Source organism: Apus apus, chromosome 5, assembly GCF_020740795.1.
Source record: "Apus apus isolate bApuApu2 chromosome 5, bApuApu2.pri.cur, whole genome shotgun sequence".
In the NCBI taxonomy this organism is placed as follows: Eukaryota; Metazoa; Chordata; class Aves; order Apodiformes; family Apodidae; genus Apus; species Apus apus.
Window position 1 is genome coordinate 1,379,447 of NC_067286.1, and position 21,309 is coordinate 1,400,755.

The 21,309-nt window shown below is 50.1% G+C and overlaps 1 protein-coding gene across 6 annotated transcripts in view; it reads right to left on the bottom strand.

The window, feature by feature from the left end:
- DAGLA (diacylglycerol lipase alpha) overlaps positions 1 to 21,309 on the bottom strand; it is a 73,894-nt gene that overhangs the window by 17,391 nt on the left and 35,194 nt on the right. For 4 of the 6 annotated variants that reach the window (XR_007889619.1, XM_051620784.1, XM_051620785.1 and 1 more), the window contains exons 5-15: positions 20,598 to 20,699; positions 19,882 to 20,020; positions 14,424 to 14,511; positions 10,150 to 10,284; positions 9,209 to 9,286; positions 7,906 to 8,030; positions 6,518 to 6,677; positions 5,928 to 6,011; positions 5,751 to 5,828; positions 1,614 to 1,694; positions 817 to 959 (exon numbers count right to left, since the gene is read on the bottom strand). Coding sequence is in view for 5 of the 6 variants with exons in the window: in XM_051620784.1 (XP_051476744.1) it covers positions 817 to 959; positions 1,614 to 1,694; positions 5,751 to 5,828; positions 5,928 to 6,011; positions 6,518 to 6,677; positions 7,906 to 8,030; positions 9,209 to 9,286; positions 10,150 to 10,284; positions 14,424 to 14,511; positions 19,882 to 20,020; positions 20,598 to 20,699 (1,213 nt within the window). In the remaining variant the exon portion in view is untranslated. The remainder of the gene's footprint in view (positions 1 to 816; positions 960 to 1,613; positions 1,695 to 5,750; positions 5,829 to 5,927; positions 6,012 to 6,517; positions 6,678 to 7,905; positions 8,031 to 9,208; positions 9,287 to 10,149; positions 10,285 to 14,423; positions 14,512 to 19,881; positions 20,021 to 20,597; positions 20,700 to 21,309) is intronic. The other 2 variants (XM_051620786.1, XM_051620787.1) reach the window with 2 other exon arrangements.

Genomic DNA, 21,309 nt, shown 5'->3' on the forward strand with positions numbered 1-21,309 from the left:
AGCAGGATGGCTTCAAACCCTTGGCTGCTCCTGGGACACGATGCAGTAACTATCACAGGAAGCTTCTACAATCCAAGGCTGCTCTGGAGTGCCCCCATGGGGTGTGTCAGGACTAGAAAGACCTTCTGTCATTTCACAGCAATCAAAGGGGATGTTTTTTCAGGGCTGCCATGTAAATAACATGACCAGCAGGTCTGTTCCAGTTTACAGTGGGAGGAATCCACCTTACCTCTCTCCAGAGATCTGAGGCAGCTACCCCAGATTACCCCTCCCAGAGGAAGATCCCCAGGCAACACAACCCTCTGCCCTATTTTAGGCACCTGCTTTAAAATGCCAGAAATCACACCCCAGAAGTGCCAGCTTCTTTGTCAGACACAAAAAAGGAGTCCAACCAACTAGATCAGCTGATGCAAACATCTACACTGGGTCACATATCTCCCTTGCTGTACATCTGCTCACAGCAGGCAGGGAGGGGACACTAGCACTGTGTGGGGAACAAGGAAACTGTGCCCCCTCCTCTTAACCTTTCCCCTAGGCAGGGTGGAAGCAGAGCTCCAGCCACAGCCAGCCAAGTCATCAACCAGGATATTCAGCAGAGACCTGCCACCATAACCTGAGCCCCAAGCTACCACACAGAGCTGCCAACACCCCTCAGCTCCCACAAACTGCCTCTCCATTTTGCTGCACGCTTCTCAAGCCAGAGACTTGTCTTCTCCTGCTCCTCAGAGCAGCACAAAGAGGAGCTGACCCAGCTACCACTACACATCCCTTCTCTCTCTCTCTCTCTCTCACTGGTTCTCCTGCCCCAACACCTACCTGAGCAGCCCACCTGGGGGAGAATAGGCAAAGCACTTCAGTGATGGGTACTGGGGACGCAAGAGGAAGGACAGGATGGCAGCTGTGCCAGCCCCTAGGGAGTGACCCACCACAATCAGGCCGTAGTGTTTTGTTCCTCTCCCCTGAAAAACAAACAAACAAACATATATTGAAGTCAGGCTGAAAGGTAAACGAGTCCACAAGCCCCCAAACCTGTCCCCTTTCCCCAGCTGTGAGTCTGGGCAGTGCTCAGGGCATGAGGAACAGAGAGCTGGGTGACAGCAGGTGGCTCACGAGTCCCCTCCCCAGGGGGACCACAGACTGTGCCATCACTGACATCAAAACTAACATCAGCTGCTTCCTAACATCTCTCCTGGGTCCTCTGACAGTTCTCCATCACCAGGAATGTGCACACAGGGACAGCCAGGGTAGCATCCCACTGCTGCCTCCAAAGAGAATCTCCACAGAGATGGGATTTTAGTTCCTGTTGATTTGGTTTTAGTGCTCCCTGTCCTGCACTGTCCCCAAATGGGACTTCCTGCCTTTGCTTTGCCTGAGGAAAAAAACAACCATCAGGAGCTCTGATATACTCAACAGTATTGGTGGTTTCAAAATAAAAAAGCAGCCTTGGGGGGATGAGTAACTAGTTTCCTGTCTGGCAATCCAGAGGGATAGGAACTGCAGGAAGGTTTGAAGAATTAATACAGCAGATTCAGGGACATGGAAGTGTCCCCAGAACACTGATTTTAGGGAAATCTCATTATGGCCTGCAAGGATAAAAGAGCACTAATACTCACTAAGTCTCTTCCAAAAGCTTGAGAAAGCACCATTTCTTGCTCCAGTTTCTTCTTGATGTACTCAGCAGAGAGCACCATTCCCTGAGGAGACAGAACAGGAGGTAAAGGGCTGCATCCCAGCCCTGACCCAAACCTCCAGCAGACACCAACTGCCCCACTTGCTGTGGAAGCCTTAGAGTGCCCCAAAGCAGGTGGCAGGGCTGAGGAACCCCTGACTCCACCCCACGTGAAGGAATAAACTTCCTCAGACACATGGCTTGGCTCACAGGAGCCACAAACTGTTCAGCTGTAATGGCAGCTCTTCAAGACACCCTCAAAGGGCCTATTCTGGGCTCACGGGGCAGAGACTAGAAGAAAATCAACCAACACCCCACTGTGAATCACAAATGCTTAAAGGTTTTTCTTCACTAGAAGCTAAAAACTGCTGGAAGGTGGGAAATAAGCTGGTGGTTTGGTTGTAACCACTTCTCCTCTGCTGATGGCTGCCCCTGAGGAGCCTTCCTCCCTCTGCCTGATCATTACAAATGCTGTTGATCTGCTTCTAAATGACCACCAGGATTTGGTCTGTTGCAGAAATTCTTGGTTATGCTTTTACTACAGTTGAACTCAGGGATGAGCTCCAGCTGAATAAAACTAGTTTAATAAAGTGGGAAGAGAGCCTGAGCTACAGAGGCTGGAAACCAGTGATATAGCCCAGGTAAAGAACAAACAGGTACTTTTAATTTGGTGATTCCAGACCTCAAATAATTCACACTGCCTGGGGTAGCCAAAAAAAACCAGGGAAGATCATCCCCTGTGCTATTTCCCATCCCACCCCAAACACGTACAGACCTAAAAAGCAGGACAGAAGGAGGATTCAAATGAGTTTCCCAGTGGGAAGCAGCAGTAACCAGCAACATGGAAAAGCTTTAGAGAGAGAGTGTTAAGCCTGGGGCCCACATTAATCTAGAGCAGTGGAAAAATCAGAGAGAAACCTGATCAAGGAACAACATCACTTCAGATCTTAAGGGAAGGTTTTAAAACCCCTCTTAATTAGGCCCAGATTACAAAGAGTGAAACTGAGCAGAGGGGAACCTTATTAAGGGATGATATTGGAAAAAGTGATGCAGGAAGTAAACAGTTGAAGTACAAAGGGAACATTATTGAGCACTGCTTCATCTCAGAGACATAAAAGACTTCAGGGCCCCCTCCAAACAGCAAAGAAAGAGGGAATTTTCTGAAGTCCTCAGTATCAAAACCACCATCAAACCCAATCTGAGCACTGAAGAGCTGATTCTGCAGAGCCTGGAAGGGGGACATGTGTAATGCCCCTGTTGGCAGCAAAGAGCAGATGCCAGGAGATCTCATGCCTGTGCTCAGATCTCCCAGCAGCTCCCACTGCCTTCAGAAGAGGCTTCATTGCCAACTCTAATGAGAAGTGAGCAGCAGACCACTTCTATACGTTTCTACCATGAACTTAGGATTCTATTTTTGAAAAGCATGACCTAAATCCACCCTGATATTACTAATGGGCTGTTAGTCAGCCTTCTAGCTGTATTTTTATAATTGCAGTCTATTCTAATTAGACAGTGATTTTAACACCATGGAATGAGACTTTCATCACTGCAAAGTTACAGTTAGACCCCCCACTCAAGTGAACATTGTTTTGTCATTTTCCAAGGTATCAAACTATCTGGGCTTCATTCTCCAACCTCTCATGTAAATAACCAAACAGACTGAAGATGCAGGGAAAGGGAAATGGAAATACTCCCTCCTCCTTTGCAGTCTGAAGGCATGAAAGTGCTGTGTGATAATGGAATGGTGGGTGAAAACCCACAGACAGGGTCTATTTGGTAAAGAGATTTAAAGTTGTTGTTATTGAGCTACCAAACTGTTGCCATGGCTGAACTCTCAGGGCTTCCTTCCAGCAGCTAATTCTTGTCATCCCTGTTACCTCCACACCACAAACCAAACCCCTGTGACTTTCCAGTAGTTTTGTTCTGTACGAGTTCAAGAGAACTCAGTGTGGATTCATGCCCTTGACCTATGATTGCTTTCCATGTATTTGTTATCAAACCAGTGGGTTTTATTTCAAAAAGTCAAGGTAGACTTCTTGGTTTCTTTTGCAGTTCGTTTCCCTTGAGGATTTTGTGTGTGTGTGTGTGTGAACCCACAAACCTCAGTGACAGCTTTGGTTTTTGACCCAAAATAGCTCAGAAACCTCATATATCTTTTAACTGTGCCATGAACAGCAACCCAGGCAATCAACCACTTTCAGCTGTGATAGCAGTGGGGTGATAAGAAGGCTCATGTAAACATCAAAGAGGTTTAATTTGCAGGCTGTGTGACAGCCACTGCATGAAGCAGAGTGATGGGAGGGCTCTGCAGGTGGAGATAAAAGGCCCTGTCATCCTGCTGGGGGTGTGGGACAAAAATCAGCAAGAAAAGGGACAAAAATCAAACAACTTCCAGGAAGCTCCTGAATGGCCAAGTGCTTTTCTCCAAATTAAACGTGTTAGCAAGACACTTCATTTATTTTTGTATTCAACTTGACTTCTGGACATTAAAAATGCATTAAGATAGGCATTTTCAAATTCTATTATCTCCATTAGTTCCCCTCAGGAATCAACAGTGCATTATTGTCTGAAGATTAACACTGATAATAATTGGAGACAAAGGTGTATTTCTGTACTAGCAACAGTCAAAAATGAAATAACACAAAGAAAAACTCCACTTAGGACAAAGGGGATGATCTGGTGTTTCATGTAAGTCATTGGCACAGGAATATTTTCACTTGCAGATTAAAAGAAAAAGCAGCTTCTGCAAGGATCTGTTGCACAGGAAAAAGGGAACTAATTTGTTTTCCTTTTAACTTTTTCTTTACTTGAACTGGATTGTGCAATATTGGTTGGGGCTAAATGAATTAGAATCATGGTTTGGGTTAGAAGAGACCTTAAAGATCATCCAGTTCCAACCCCCTGCATGGGCAGGGACACCTCCCACCAGCCCAGGTCGCTCCAAGCCCCATCCAACCTGCCCTTCAACACTGCCAGGGATGGGGCAGCCACAGCTTCCCTGGGAAACCTTTTCCAGTGTCTCACCACCCTCACAGGGAGGAATTTCCTCCTCATGTCCAACCTAAATCTCCCTCTTCCAGTTTTAATCCATTACCCCTTAATTCATAAAAGAACAAACAAACAAGTGCTATTATCACTGACAGCAGATGAGGACACTTCAGAAGAATAAAAATGCACAGGACTAAACATCAGTTCTGTGCCAAAATACTACCTCATTTCTCTCAGTTTCCCTAACACACCCTTTGTAACTGCCAGATGGATTCATTTCCTCATTTTGGGACAAACTAAGGGAATTCCCAGCAGCCAAACAGCAGGTACACAACATTGCTTTCAAGAGAGAGATCTCTCTGGGACATCTGGAGACCACAGAACATCCAAGCCACATTTCTTAGGTAACCCTGCAGGGAGCCTGAGCAGCAGCACCTCACCACCTCCCTGAGCAGCAGCATTCCCAGCAGCTGCCACGTTCCTCCCAACACACACACAACCTCCAGTCTGTATTTTCCCTTCCCAGTCTGGCACACCACATCTTGAGGGGGCTGCCAAATTCCTCAGCACCTTAAAAATCAGCATGTGTGTCATTACTGCACTGGGCTGGGGCAAAGATCAGCTCTACAGTAAATTGATTTAGTCAACCCAGTCCTGAGCACTAACACAGACACAAGCAGCAGCTTCATTACCCAGCTGCAAGTCCTGCCAGGATCCTTGTAGGAGATCCAAGGCCTGTCCCCTTGCAGCAGAATTTTAAACACGTTCTCAGGCTTTGATTGCAAATTCTGAAAAGGTCATTGGAGGACAAAGACATTTGAGTTACTCTGATCATTTCATTCTAGGACTCTGCAGATGCTTTTTACAGTTTGGTTTTACTAATTGTTTGGGTTTTTAATGACAGACACGGTGATTTTAACAGTTACAATGAAGGGTTTAACATCTCAAAGCCACCTCACCACAATTGTGGAACACCCTTCTGGAAAGCACCTCCAGGAATTACAACTACTATATTTTTTTTTTCCTAGCCTAGAATTAAAAACCCAAATTATTAGGAAAAAAAAAAGTGTTTGGTTTCTTTCCTTGCACACACCTTGTGTCCCAGCCACGTCCCATGGTGACCCTCCACAGGAAGACGCTCTGCATCCCCAGTCAGGTCAGTCAGGGCATCCTGGAGAGAAAAGCAGCTTCAGGAATGTCAAACATCACGTTTGTCAGGCAGGAAAACCCTCCTGAGAGGGTATGTGAGGCTGTTGCACAGGGCACTTACTTTTGGAGACAGAGTTCCTCGGATGCTAATGACCACCTTCTTCTTCTCATGGTCCACAGCCACATAGAAAGGTGTTTCATAAACCTAGAAAAGATCCACTCCTGTAACCACCAGGTGAGACATTCCTGACTAATTATTCTCCTGCTCAGGGAAAAGGGAGGCAGAGGAGCCTGGCAGGTTATGTCTCATGGAATGACAGAATGTCTTGGGTTGGAAGGGACCTCTAAAGGTCATCTAGCCCAACCGCCCTAAAATTAGCAGGGACACCTCCAACTAGACCAGACTGCCCCAAAAGTCTCTGGGGATGGGGCCTCCAGCATCTCCCCAGGAAACCTGTTCCAGTGATCCACCACCCTCATAGTAAAGAACTTCTTCCTAATGTCCAACCTCATGGGTGATAACCTGATCTTTGGCTGCAGCAAACACTTCTGTCCCAAGTGGCAGAACTTCTCGAGGGAGAGGCAAGAAGTTGGGAGGGTCAGAAAAAGCCTCAAGCTTTCCCTGCTTTGATACCACTCCACCTGGAAGCGTGGCAGTCCCACGGGGAAGGGCCTGAGGAGGGGCAGGGGGGGCTGCAGGTCCCTCCTTACAGCATCGTGGCAGGAGGTGTAGACGATGTCCACTGAGGTCATGTTCTCGTCCAGGAAGTGGCGCCGGATGGCGATGGCGTTGCAGCCGCAGCAGTTGTCCTCTTCTATGGTGACACCGGGAGCGTAACGGGGTCGTGAGGGGCACAGGCAGCAACACCTGCTGAGGGGAAAACCAGCCTTGAGGAGAAGGGGAAGGGGGGAGAGGACCCGGCTTCAGAAAGGAACGGCTGGAGCCCAGGGAAAGCCAGACCCTGCGTGCCTGTCTGGCAGGGATTTCTCCCTTCACCTGGAGGAGCTCTGGCACAGAGCAGCTCCCGACTCCTGCTCCAGCAGCGAAAAAGGGACCCTGGGCTCTGCTGTAGTTTTCCTTCTGAGCACCAGAGAGAGCTACAGTGCAACCAATCCCCAAGGAATCAGCGCGTGGCGGGGCTGGGATCCCTCCTCAAGGGGCACTCTGCTTCCCAGCAAGCCAGCACTGAGATCTAGTCTATTCACAACAAAAAAACCCCCCAGGTCTAGACTCAATCCAGAACATCACCAGAAGCGCGGATGCTTGTTTTTCTCTTGATGAGACACTTGAGCCCTACAAGTAGTTCCTCCTGAGGAGTTCAGCACAGAAGTTGCCCGAGTCAGTGCAAAAAGCTGAGCCCCAGGGAGGCTCTGGTGGCAGCACCACAAGCAGCTGAAAAGCAAACACCTCCAACACCCCTGAGCTGGACTCCAGCACTGCCACCACGGGGTGAGCACGGCAGGAAAACAGTTAGTGGGAGAGGACCCAGCACAAACTCTGGGCAAGTCTTGCTAATGCTTTAAGACAGAGCCAAATGGCAGCTCCCTGCAGATCTGGGCTGATCCACCTGATTTCTGAGCTCCCAGCCCGTTTTTTTGTTGACCCAATGGGGAAGCACCTTGTGCCAGGTGAGCTCCTTCTGCTGGCTGTTCAATCTGCACAGGACTGGCAGGATCCTTGGTGCCCCAGAGAGGACAGAGCATAGGACAGTCTGGTTTATTTAACAGGACAAGCAGAGAAGCAATTGTAAGGAAGAGGCTGAGGAGACAGACGTTGGTGTTGGGAGGAGAAAGACAATGGAGTATGGAGGCACAGAGTTATGAGAGATGGAGAGAAAAAGCATGAGAAGAGGAGGGATAAAGAGAGGGGTGATGAAGAGAAGAGCAGAGGAGGAGGGATAAAGAGAGGGGTGATGAAGAGAAGGGCAGAGGAGGAGGGATAAAAAGAGGGGTGATGAAGAGAAGAGCAGAGGAGGAGGGATAAAGAGAGGGGTGATGAAGAGAGCAAAGTGAGGGGAGAAAGGAGAATTCCAAACCTGGGAGAAACAGAAGGGAAAAGGGAAGGAGGAGGCAGAGTGCTAGCCAGGATGGCCACTCACGAGCAGGATCTGGCCAGGCGACAGAGTCCACATGTGGGATTCCTCATCAGGTAAATGGGCCAGCCATAGGCAGCCAGGGCAAACAGCATGTAGTAACACACCTCTTTGTACCGCTGCATCTCTTGCTGAAAGAGACAAGAGACTCACTAAAGGCCTTATTCTCTTGGAGACAGTGAATTTTCCTACTGCTTCCCTTTTTTGTTTGTTTGTGGTTTTTTTTTGCATCAGTTACACCCGTGCACCCTTCTTTCTGAGCACCAGCCTTCTCTCTCAGCACCACTGACTGTGGGAGAGCAAGCTGGTTATGCTGGGCAAGATCCTCCCCCTCCCAGGAACAGCTCAGTGTGTCTCTGCCTCTTTTCCTGAGCCCCACCAGCTGTTGAACCAAACTAGAAGTTCTAGAGAAATTCTCCTGCTGCCAAGGAAGGTCATCTTCTGTGGGTTTTGCCCCATCCTACCCCAGTTGAGAAGATCAACTAGGTTAGAGTCCCCAGGTAAATTCTAAATATGCTGCTTCCGTATTTCACAGGCCATAAGAGGACAATAAAGCCAGTTTGGGCCAACACTCCTCAGTGCTGTCTTCTAAAAGCTCTGCTGACATCTCTCCCCACACACCTACTCAGAAGGAAGGACAGGCTGAGCATGAGCAGAACATCAGCATTGACCACAGAGCAGCCACAAGCGAGTTAAATCCCAGGATAACGTGCTCAGAAATCCTGGGATTGGCTCAGTCTGGCCTCTTGTGCAGCAATATCACCTCATCAAGGGCTTGCCCAGTGAAGGGCTGCACCAGCAGCATGCCAGGAGACAAGCCAAGCTTCATTCCCACAGAGCAGAGCAGACTGCAGGCATTCCCATCCCCAGGATTGCTGACAAGCCGCCCCAGGGAGGAAGGTTCCACCTCACTGCAGGCAGCTCCCTGCTCTCAGCAAGATGGAGCCCTGCCTGCTGGGCTCCTCCAGCTCTGCTGCTGGCACTTCCATCTGGAGCTCTCCACAACACTCCTGGATGCAACCCCCAACTCCTACCTCTGGCTTTGGAGAAACAGCCAGTGCCTTCCCCAGCCAAGTGGAAATGCCACCACTGCCCACAAAGTGGAGGACGAGTTGAAAACAAAGCAGTGATCTGAAGACAAAAGCCCTCCAGACTGCAAGCCCTGATTTGATATGCTGTTGTACTGATCTCTAAATCCTTTGGTGATTCCAGAGAGGGGCAGAAAGGAGCAAGAGAAGCCGCTGAGAAGAAGAGAACAGGGGAGTGGGGAAGCATGGGGGGGTTGCAGGAGCACAGCTCAGCGACTTACCGCGTTTTTCAGATCCAGATACTTGGTGTTCCTGGTCACTGGCATCCCAGACAGAAAAGCTAAAATGTCATTGTTTGCCTGTAAGTCACAAACATACATCAAAATTCTTCTCTGTGACACCAAGACAAAAATCTAGGCCTGAGAAACAAAGCACTGTGTGAGCTGGGATGAGATCCTTGCAGGTATCCCAACCAGTCTCCTCAAATGGTTCCAATTCTGTTCTTATCTCTGATGCCTGAACCCACCTCTGGGGAACAGACCATCTTCTACTGCATTGACACTCCACAAGTCCCACTGCCAGTAACAACTTGGGAATTAAGGCTCTTTTCCTTGAAATTCCTCCTTCACTTTTCCCCAGAAGCTGGAGTCTTCTCCACACTCCCACACAGGAGGAATAATCCTCCCACTCACCTTCACATACCTGCCACCTCCTTCAAGGCAGTTGCCCATTTTAGGGTCAAGAGCCAAATCTGAACGTGTCACCTGCCTAGAAAAGATGACAGGTTTCACAAGCTTGACTCGGTGCCAGCTGGGTGCTTGGGAGACTCAGAAGAAGCCACTGAAGAAGCCAGTGTTTTGATTTCACAGCTCAGTGACTGGCGACAGCCCAAGAGAAACAAGGTGGGCAGGGTCATGGAGTTCTCCCACGAGGAGTCACAAGAGCAGCAGCTAACTCAGAGTGGTCACAGGGTTGGAAGGGACCTCTGTAGATCATCTCAAGTCCAACCCCCCCCTGCCAGAGTAGGGTCACCTAGAGTAGGTTGTACAGGGTGGTGTCCAGGTGGGTTTGAATGTCTCCAGAGAAGGAGACTCCACAGCCTCCCTAGGCAGCCTGTCCCAGGGCTCTGTCACTCTCCCAGGAAAGAAGTTTTTCTAATGTTCAGCTTGACCCTCCTGTGCTCCAGCTGGTGCCCAGTGCTCCCTGCAGCCCCTCTACCCACCTCATCCAGCACAGCGCTGCGCTTCGCCCGCTGCCGCTGCCGCAGGAGGACCAGGCCGGCGATGATGTCAGAGGGGACAATGTCAAGGTCTCGGAAAAACTCAGCAAAAAGGTAGGCAATCTCAGAGTAGGCATCCTGCAAAATCCAGGGAGAGCAGTTCAGGAGGAGTCTGGGCGTGGGGAGCCTCAAAACAAGACACAGAACGAGAACCAATGCAGCAGGAACGGCCTCATTTCCGCAGCTCGCTCTCCTAAACCTCCACGAGGTTCCTTCAGGGAACTTCGGGGTCTAATCATATGAATATCTCACTTATTTCACCCTCAGAGGCCTCAGCTGAGACTGAATTGGTACTACGCTGGGTGCCTGTGTGTGGGCAAGCAGAACACACCACATCCAGACACAGAGGGAGAGAAAGGAAATGTTTTCATCACTACATTGTAAAGAAGACGAGGCTTGAGCAACTGGGCTGGTGGGAGGTGTCCCTGCCCATGCAGGGAGGTTGGAACTAGATGATCTTTAAGGCCCCTTCCCACCCAAACATTCTATGATCCAATGAGAACCAAGCAAATCCCAATCCAGTGTCACCTCGGAGTCGCCCTTGCTCCTCAAAAGCAATTTCATTTGTACAAAGGCTACTCAGGAAAAAAAAAAACCCACCACGGATTTTTGTCCTCTTCAACAGCCTCTTCAATTCTGTCACTCCACCCTGGGATCCTCTTGCCCATACTTAACCCAGACCTCACCAGCCCAGGCACATCAGACAAAGGGACAGCTGTTGAGTCCTGGCCAGGCTCTGTAGCTGCTCTTTGTTCACCATCACACACTTTGCTATCAGACTTCAGAGAGTGAATCACAAGAAGCAGATGTTACACATGACTGCTCTTGGTCCTGAAGGAGCTCCCCAAGTCACCAGGCTTTTTCCAGGTTTATCCTGGATTACACCCAAGCAGAAAGGCCTGAAAAGGAAAAACCTGGAAAAAGATCTGAGCCATTGAATCCCCAGAAGAGAAGGTGAGCAGAACCAAGACAGGAAGACATCACAGGAGGGGCAGGAGTGGAAGTGACCTGAGAGGGTCAAGCCAAGGCTCTGAAGCAGAGGCACAAAGAAGGATATTTTGAGAAGAAATGTTATTTTCCTTTTTGCTCTGTACCATAAGAAAAATCCAAGGCCTTAAGCAAGAATGGTTTGGGAGGCTGGAGATGGGCTGGACTGAGACAACACTGATCTGACCATTGCTCAGACCAGCAAGCTTTAAAGCCCAGGGTGATCCAGAGGTTGCACCAACAAAAAGTGGGGCTGAGCAAGTGCTGCAGTACCCAAAAAGGTCAGTATTCTGACTCTTGCCATCACAAAACCTTTTCTCCCAGGGTCTGTCACAGCCTTTTCCTGCCCTTTCAGCCCATGTTTTCCCAGCACCCTTTACCCAGCCCCCAAAGCCATGGCTCTGCAGGCTGGTCTGAGCTGTGTACTTGAGGAAAGGCTGGTCTGCAGGACCAGGATCTCTCCATCTCTCAAGAAAGTAAATCCCTTCTCTCCCCAGCAGCCTTGCAGGAAATGACCTACATTCTTTTATCTCTGACAAACTCCTAGAGTACAAGATCACTTTCTAGCATGTTTTTACTTGCCTCCAAAAGCAAGTTCAATCACCATTAAGAATGGGGCTGCAGGTGCCAACTGTGCAGGTTTCCATGCCAGCTGTGCCTTTGAAGAGCAATGGGCCTGGCATCCAGCTCTCCAGCAGCACAGCTGCAGCATCCTTGAAGAACTGACCCCATCCATCTCAGCACAGCTCCTACCAGCACACAAGAAATACAAAGGGCCTCCAAGCAAAACACCATGAACACCCATTAACCCACAGTGACAGAAACACTCCTTAAAACTGACCCAAATACAAGGCCATGATGGATGTTCAAACATCAACATCCTGTTCCAAAGGAAGGGGTTTTGCTGGAGCACCTGATATTATATCCTAAGATGGATGGTAGTGCCCTGCTACAAACCCTGCAGGCTCTGAGCTTCAGCTCCACATGAACAGCTTCTTGCCCTGCTGCCATGTCCACTCTGCAGAATTATTTTCCAGCCCAGAGGATGATGATCCCTCTGCTAGAACATTTTTTTCCACCAAGATTGGAAGAGACAGCAATGGATTCAGGTCTGATCCGTTGCATACGCATTCATTCCACACGCTGTCATGCCAGGACACACTAAGTCAGAGCTTGTTTCTGCAAAGAAAAGAGCCTGGAAATGGCTCAAGCTGAATGTAAAGTGGAAATTCAACAGCTCAAGGAACTGGAAGATTCTGGGATCTGCTTTTCCCCTGAACTGAAAAGAGAAGTAGAAACAGTCGCTCCAGAATGAAGAGTTTGTTAAAAACAAAGAGAGAAAAGCTTGAGACAAAGTGACATTTTTTGCATTCCTGAATAAAACAGAGTTGTTCAGGAATCAGGCCTCTGGGATGCCTGGGTCTCCAGCCAGGCTGCAGCACCAGGCTGCAGCACCAGGCTGCACCCTCAGGACCAGTTTCCCTGGGTACCTGGGCAGGGTGACCTGGCTGTGCTGTCAGGGGGAAGGTGCCTCTGCTGTAGTGAAAGAGAAAAGAACCCCTGAGGAAATGCTGCTGCTGGAGCTGCCCTGACACAAAGCTTGTTCCTTTTCAGTTTTTCAGATGGCTTTTCCTCAGGAGCTCTAGCGGATGATCTGTGAGAGCTGGCAGTCCTGGGCTAGGGCTTCTCAGCAGGTTGGGGCTGGGACATCCCCTGGGAAGGTGGTGGCACTTCAGCCAGTGCTGCAGGAACTGCCACTGGGAGGATGAGGGTGCCACCACACAGCCTGGATTTCTGCACAAAGGCCGTGACAACCCCAGACACACCCTGGAAACTGCATCACAGGAACACCATACAGCACCTACCAAGCAACCCTTTCACTGCTCATCCTGGTTGCCACCTGTGAGGAACACAGAGGTAGCCTTCACCTGACTCTCCACTATCCCTGCACAGCTCTTCATCTCATTACATCTTTCCCTCTTGAGGCTGAAATCCCAGTTTCATTTCCCTCCCTATCCAAGTCCACATCCCCTCCAAAATGCTCCTTTTTGAGCCACATCTTTTAGGAGACCAACCACCAAGCTATATTTAGTGAGGACATCACTGATCTGGTCGGTCCCTTGGTGTTTTCCCTGTCATTTTCTGTGCCCTTCTACTGAAGCTTTTCTGATTGTTTGGCTGCTGCTGTGCACTGATGGCCTTGGTGAAGTGTCCTTGATAACTCCTACCTCTTTTCCTGAGAGGTTGTCCCTAATTCAGAGCCCACTGCATACAAGTAACCAAAATTGTTTCTTCAGATGTGCACACATCACCAACTCCGTCTTTATGACTTTCTTCTACCTTTGATGACAACCCTCTGCTTGTCCTTGGTCTTTCAAGAAGTCTCAAATAGTCATAATTCTGATCAACTGAAACATCACAAGTCATCAGCAAAATTTCCCCTCCTGGGACACATGGAGGACAACATTAGTTCTGGCAGCCACCACCCATCTGGGCAACCTTTTCCAATGTCTCAACACCCTCACAGGGAAGAAGTTTCTCCTCATGTCCAACCTAAATCTCCCCTCTTCGAGTTTTAATCCCGTCCCCCTCATCCCATCCCTCCCTGCCCTTGTCCCAAGCCCCTCCCCAGCTTTCCTGGAGCCCCTTCAGGCACTGGAAGGTGCTCTCAGGTCTCCCTGGAGCCTTCTCTTCTCCAGGCTGAACACCCCAACTCTCCCAGCCTGGCTCCAGAGCAGAGCTGCTCCAGCCCTCAGATCATCTCTGTGGCCTCCTCTGGACTCTCTCCAAGAGCTCCCTGTCCTTGTGTTGGGGACCCCAGAGCTGGACCCAGCCCTGCAAGGGGGTCTCATCAGAGTGGAGCAGAGGGGGACAATCCCCTCCCTTGACCTGCTGGCCATGCTTCCTTTGATGCAGCCCAGGCCATGGTTGGTTTCTGGGCTCCAGCACACACCGGCAGCTCACGTTGAGCTTCTCATCAACCAGCACCCCCAAGTCCTTCTCCTCAGGACTGCTCTCAATCCATTCTCCACCCAGCCTGGCTTTATGCTTGGCATTGCCCCTACCAAGACACTCACACTTGACCTTCTTGAACTTTGTGAGGCTGGCACGGGCCCACCTCAAGCCTGTCACACACCTTGGCACCAGGCTGGAGAGCAGGAACCCTACGTGCTGCTGAGTCCCACGTGTCCCCAGCCACACACACAGTGGCAGGAGATCCTGGTACCTACCGACTGCGAGTCCTTTGTCCGGGTGCAGCAGAGGAACACCTTGAGCCTGCGTGTCCAGCTGCTGGCCTGTCCCTCCTCCAGCCGGTGCCTGCAAACCAAGGGGACAGCAGCCACGTGAGGACAGGCAGGGGAGCACAGCTACAGGCAGAGCACAGAGCCACACAGTGCTTGGGGTTGGAAGGGACCTCTGGAGATCATCTCACCCAACCTCCCTGCCAGAGCAGGATCCCCCAGAGCAGATCCCACACAAACACATCCAGGAGGGCCTGGAATGTCTCCAGGGATGGAGACTCCACAACCTCCCTGGGCAGCCTGTCCCAGGGCTCTGTCACCCTCAGAGTCAAGAAGTATTTTCTTATAATTAGGCTAAACCTCCACTTTACTAGTTAGTGCCCATTGCCCCTTGTCCTGTCACTGGACACCACTGAGAAGAGTCTGGTCCCATCCTCCTGACATCCCCTGGAGATACTTGTAAGCACTGATGAGATCCCCCCTCAGTCTTCCCTCCAGCTGAGCAGCCCCAGCTCTCTCAGCCTTTCCCCACTGGGCAGATGCTCCAGTCCCCTCAGCATCTCAGTGGCCCTAGGCTGGACTCTCTCCAGTAGCTCCTTGTCCTTCATGACCCGTGGAGCCCAGAACTGGATGCAAACAGTAGGATCCACCACCAAGTCACACAACCTACACGACAACTGGTAAAATGTGCCTTAAACCATATTCTTATATTTATCCTGGTCTAGGAGAGATGAGGAGACCACAGAGATTAGGCTGAGAGACCTGGGGCTGTTTAGTCTGGAGAGGAGAAGACTGAGAGGGGATCTTAGGAATGTTTACAACCATCTGAAGGGTGGGTGGCAAGGAGAAGGGGCCAGGCTCTTTTCAGTCATGCCCTGGGATAGGACAAGGGGCAATGGACACGAACTGGAACATGGGAAGTTCCACCTCAACATGGGGAAAAGCTTCTTTCCTGTGAGGGTGACAGAGCCCTGGGACAGGCTGCCCAGAAAGGCTGTGGAGTCTCCTTCTCTGGAGATTTTCAAGACCCATCTGGACATGTTCCTATGTGACCTGCCCTTGGCAGGGGGGTTGGATTAAATAATCTCCAGAGGTCTCTTCCAACCCTGACCATCCTGTGATTCTGTGATTCATTTGATAGGACAGGAGGGACAATCATCTGGCTGTTCTGGTCAGGACCAAGCCTCTATATTTACACACATGGTGTCCTGTCTGAACGGGATGGCCATAAGGAAGCTGCTGGTGTTCTATGATACCTGCTGGGAGCAGGATGTCCAGGAGCACCTGATGAAAGGAGGGTCTATTGGTTACCTGGCAGCTGCACCACGTGCCAGGATGTACCACCACCCAGTAGGAAAACTCTGCCCTGGGGACAGGAGGTGGGAATGGTACAAAAGTTCCTGAGCACTTGGTATGAGAGGAGCTGTGCAATCCTCTCCAATAAACAGCATATTTGGGAAGACAGATTTATTAGACATAAAACAGCCTCAGAACTGAAACAATTTGCACTGCTCATTCAAGTCTGGTGCACAACTTGAGCCAAAAAAAAAAAAAAAAAGGCAAGCAAGCTAAAGATTCTCTTTCCATTTAGAAAGGTTGAAAGGAGGCTGAGTACAGAAGGTTTAGCTCAACCCACATTTGCTTTCTATGACATTTCAATTTCAGCTTCCCAATTAGCTAATGGGACAACCCTATTCAAAATGAACTACAGGTGAGTTCACTCCACTGCTGGGAGCTTGTCCTAGTTTTCCTACAGTTGTCCTACACTTTGCAGGGTGACAGCTCCTCACTTTTTGACTGGCACACCTGCAAACAACCCCTAGATCAAGTCAGGCTTATCCCTGTGGAAGTGGGTGACTCTGTGGTTCTGTGCTGCTTACATCAAGTCCCCAGGCTCCTCAGCTTTTTCTACAGGTGAGCACAGACTCACTGACTCAACACAGGTCAGATCTAGCAAAAAAAAAGTCACTTCTATTTTCTGGCAGGTGATCATGGCAGGAAAAGCCCAGGAACAGAAAGCAGGTTGCACCTGGAAGAACTAGATGCTGGTAAAGAATTATTTGCCTGCAACAGAAGGAGCAGATCACAAGAATCATGAGATCATTGAGTCCAACCATTAACCTAAAACAGAATCATTACAGTTGGAGAAAACTTCTAAGATCACCAGGTCCAACCATCAATCCAACACCACCGTGCCCACTAAACCATGTCCCCAAGTGCCACATCTACAGGGTTTCTTAACCCCTCCAGGGATGGGGAAGTCCACCCCTGCCCTGGGCAGCCTGTTCCAGTGCCTGACCACTCCTCCAGTAAAGAAATTGTTCCCAATACCCAGTCTCAAGCTTCCTTGGCACAACCTAAGGCCATTTCCTCTGGTCTTACTGCCGACTACTTGGGAGCAGACCCAGCAGGGCAACACATCAACTCGTGCCTGAGCATTTTAAAACATCTGTAACCTACAAGGAAGACTCCAAAAGAGGAACAGGAATGTGAGTGTCCTAAGACAGAGCTGCCAGTTCCCAGTTTGCTCCACCAAATGCCAAAGAACTTGGGCAGCAATGCAAAGAACTTGATGGTGGGGGTAGAACAAGCAAATGTGCTCTGAGCTATTTTCACTCCAACTTCTCCCAAATCCTCTCTTCCTAACACTGACCTTCCACATGCTCAGCATGAGCTCTAAAGCAAGTTTCTTAGAAAAGCCTCAGCACAATTAGCTGTTTTGTTGTTTTATTCCCTTAGCTCTGCAAGAACAGAAAAGCCCCCACGCATCACGATGCCACTGGTGAAGGAAAACCACCAGGCAGAGTCCAACAGCTCCAGCAAAAAGGAAGCCAAAGTTACAAGTCTCCTTAGTGAGTCCAACAAATCAAAAGGGTTGCATTAATTAAGACAGAGGAAATGGCTCAGGTTAAGTATAGTTTTATGTGTCTGAAGAAGGGCAAGCAAGCTGGGGAAGGGTCTAGAAGTCTCACAAGGAGCAGCTGAGGGAGCTGGGGGTGTCCAGCCTGGAGCCAAGGAGGCTGAGGGGAGACCTGCTGGCTCTGCAGCTCCTGAGAGGAGGTTGGAGCCAGGGGGGTCAGGCTCTGCTCCCCAGGAACAAGGGATGGGACAAGAGGAACCGGCCCCAAGCTGCACCAGGGGAGGCTGAGGTTGGATCTGGGGAACAATTCCTTCCCCCAAAGGGCTGTCAGGGCCTGGCCCAGGCTGCCCAGGGCAGGGGGGAGTCCCCATCCCTGGAGGGGTTTCCAAGCCCTGGAGATGGTGCTGAGGGACACGGGGCAGGGGTGGCCTTGGCAGGGCTGGGTTGGGTTTGATGATCTGAAAGGTATTTTCCAAGCAAACCTACTCTACAGTTCAGTGATACAAAGGGCAAATCCCTGCTGCACAGGAGGAGACACGTACCACTGCAGACAGAGGGACTGCAAGCAGAAATTCAAGTGTCTGACAGGACAACAATCCAGAACCAGGCAAGGGATTCCAGAATATATCCTCTGGAAAGGATTGCTTTAAGCAAGTGGAGAATTTCCAAATAGATTGTTTGAAAACAATGGTTTTAGCAGTGAGCACACGGGACCATTTGATGTTCCCCTTTCCCATTATAGCCCACAGCATTTTGCTTCTTAACATCTGTGAACATCCCCTTTCTACCTATGAACACTCCCAGAGTGAAAAGCTGCAAACAGCAGGCAGGAGCTCTCCCAGAATATTACAGCCCTGGAGGCACAAACCTGGCCCTGGTCCAAGGGACAACTACCTTCACTCTCTTGCCTGGGATCTCAAAACTCCTCCCAGAGGAGATCATTTTGGGGTTTGATTTACTTTTCAATTGTCTGGCAGAACACTTTGCCACCTGTGGCACTCTGTTGCCTTTTGGGAAAATGATGCATTGAGCCACTTTGATGTAATGTGGGCCACAAGATCCACAGCTTCTCATCCTGATCTCCTCAGGAATGTCCTGACCACAGTGCAGCCATCACACTCATTAGGCTACCAGGGCAGTGACCCCAAATATTCCAGTAACATACTGGAAAGGTTAGGATGAATGGCTTCTTCATGCAGCAATAAAAAAAAATATGAATAAATCAGGCTCCTCCAAACAAAACTTAGTGCATCACCCTTAGGAAAGTCAGGTTCTCCCTCAAAAAGACAACCTGAAGGTCCCATTTCAAGACACTGGAAGAGCATCTATTCAAAACACCCCTTGAATTCAAGAAAATTCTAAATTTGCAGAGTACTTTTTAAAAGCCTCCTTGTTTGAGCATTCCAAACCTAATGCCCTCAAGTCCTACAAAGCCACATTCCTTGCTGACAGTCACATATGTCAAGGCTGCATCAGCAAACAAAGCCTGTTTGTGTTGTCCTGCTACTGGGGAGAAGAAAAAAAAAACAACCTTCTGAGAAATGCCCTGCTTGGTGAAAAAAAGCTTTCAAATCCCCATCTGGGCAGCTCAAAGATGCAGTCAACTCTTAATTAAAAGATCTGACTGCCAACAGAAAAGGAAATTGCTTCATGGCCAAGACCAAATACAAGAAACCTCAGGCCAAAAGGTTGTATTTTGAAGACAAAAAGGAAGGAAGAAAGGGGCTTTGGAAAGAGATGCTGCCTCAACCCAAGCAAAACCTCAGCACTGCCTCCCTGTTGGCAGGGAACCCACTGCTAAGGATGGGCAACCAAGCTGTTCTGGGCAGCACTGGCTCAAGGGGCTCGTAAGGATTCACAAATCCAGAGACTAAAGCAAAATCACACAGTGCTTGGGGTTGGAAGGGATCTCTGGAGATCATCTCACCCAACCCCCCTGCCAGAGCAGGATCCCCTAGAGCAGATCCCACACAAACAGGTCCAGGTGGGGTTGGAATGTCTCCAGGGATGGAGATTCCACAACCACTCCAGCCAGCCTGTTCTAGGGCTCTGGTACCCTCAGAGTCAAGAAGTATTTTCTTGTACTCAGGTTAAACCTCCTGTGTACCAGTTAGTGCCCATTGCTCCTTGTCCTGTCACTGGACACCACTGAGAAGAGTCTGGTCCCATCCTCCTGACACGCCCTGGAGATACTTGCAAGCACTGATGAGATGCCCCCTCAGTCTCCTCTTCTCCAAGGCTGAACAGCCCCAGCTGTCTTTCCTCCAGTCCCTTCATCATCTCAGGGGACTGTGCTGGACTCTCTCCAGTAGCTCCTTGTCCTTCTTCAACCGGGGAGCCCAGAACTGCACCCAGTGCTCCAGGAGAGGCCTCCCCAGGGCAGAGCAGAGGAGAGCAGCTCGATACCCAGCTCCACACCGCATCGCTTCGCCTCCTTTGGGTACAGATGCCCACACACAGCACCTGACTGAGCTGCATTCTTCCAAAAATCACCCTCACCAGCAAAGAGAAGCCACGCCTGAAGCTGAAGACCTCCTGAAGCAAGGCAAGGAGAAGGGGAAGAACCAAAAGGGAAGGCTGCCTTACCGCAGGTTGTAGGTCCTCAGGTTGCGCTGCCTCCGCTTGGTGGCCCTCAGCTTGACAAAGGTCCTGCCCGTCGGGTCGAAGACACACAGGACAGTGATGCAGACACTCAGGATGACAACCCAGTTGCACACCACCATTCCTGCAAAGAGACAGGAGGAGTCAAGTGCCCTGCCCACGAACCTTGGCAACGTCTCTTCCTGCTTGCCACCGGAGCCACCTCTCCATGGCCGCAGGGCAGAGGTTACCCCTAGTCCTCCTGCAGCCACACTGGGAAATCCTCTGGAAAGGCTCCTAAAGCACAGCTGGGTGTTCCAGCTGTTTTGGGAGACTGATCCTGCAGGCAGCCATTACATACTCAGTGAGGATCTAAGGGGACTGCACCATTAGCATCAGCCCCACAGGAGACTGGCTGAGATTGCAAAGGAATTCCAGAACAGTAAAGCTATTTGGAACTGGAGAAGGGGAATCAGGTCTTCCAGACTGCCCAGCCAGCCCCTTCCATGGGAATGGGAACTCTTGCCTCAGTGCAGACAGCACAAACACATGAATAGAACAACTGTTCTGAGCGAGAAGGTCTCAGGAAAACAAGCACCACATTGACAGCTCCAATCCACTCCCAACAGCCCAGCCCCAGATGGGCGAATGAATGAGCTCTCCAAGGCAAGAGGGTGTCTGTGCATCCAGAGGAACACACAGAGAACATTCCAAATACTTACCCAAAGTGACACTCTTGGCTGTGATGTCGTTGCAGGAAGCATAGTACTGTGTTAGCCAGACAATGCCCACAATGGCATAGACAAATTCAATCACCAAGATAGCTGGAACAAAAGGAACACAACAGAGAGTAGCAGCATCTCCCAAAGGATTAAGGACTTCCTCTCCCCACCTTCTGGGGAGGAAACCCACAGGCAGGTCCTTTAGCAGGACAGTTACACAGAGTGACTACAGGAGTGGGCCCCAATGCTTTGGAAGGTGATAGTCAAGAAAATGAACCAGAAATGTGATGTGTCCTTAAAGCTAATTACTCCTACATGACACAAGGACCATATGTGCAAAGAGCTGCCAGTGCCCTCACCTCAATCAAAGGGGGAATCAGCCCAGAAACCAACCGTGTCCTGGGCTGCATCAACAGCAGCATGGCCAGCAGGGCCAGGGAGGGGATTCTCCCCCACTGCTCTGCTCTTGAGAGACTCCACCTGGAGAACTGGGTCCAGTTCTGGAGTCCACAATATAAGGAGGACATGGAGCTGTTAAAGAGAGTCCAGAGGAGGCCACAGAGATGATGAGAGGGCTGGAGCAGCTCTGCCAAGGAGACAGGCTGGGAGAGTTGGGGTGTTCAGGCTGGAGAAGAGAAGGCTCCAGGGAGACCTTAGAGCACCTTCCAGTGCCTGAAGGGGCTCCAGGAAAGCTGGGGAGGGACTTGGGACA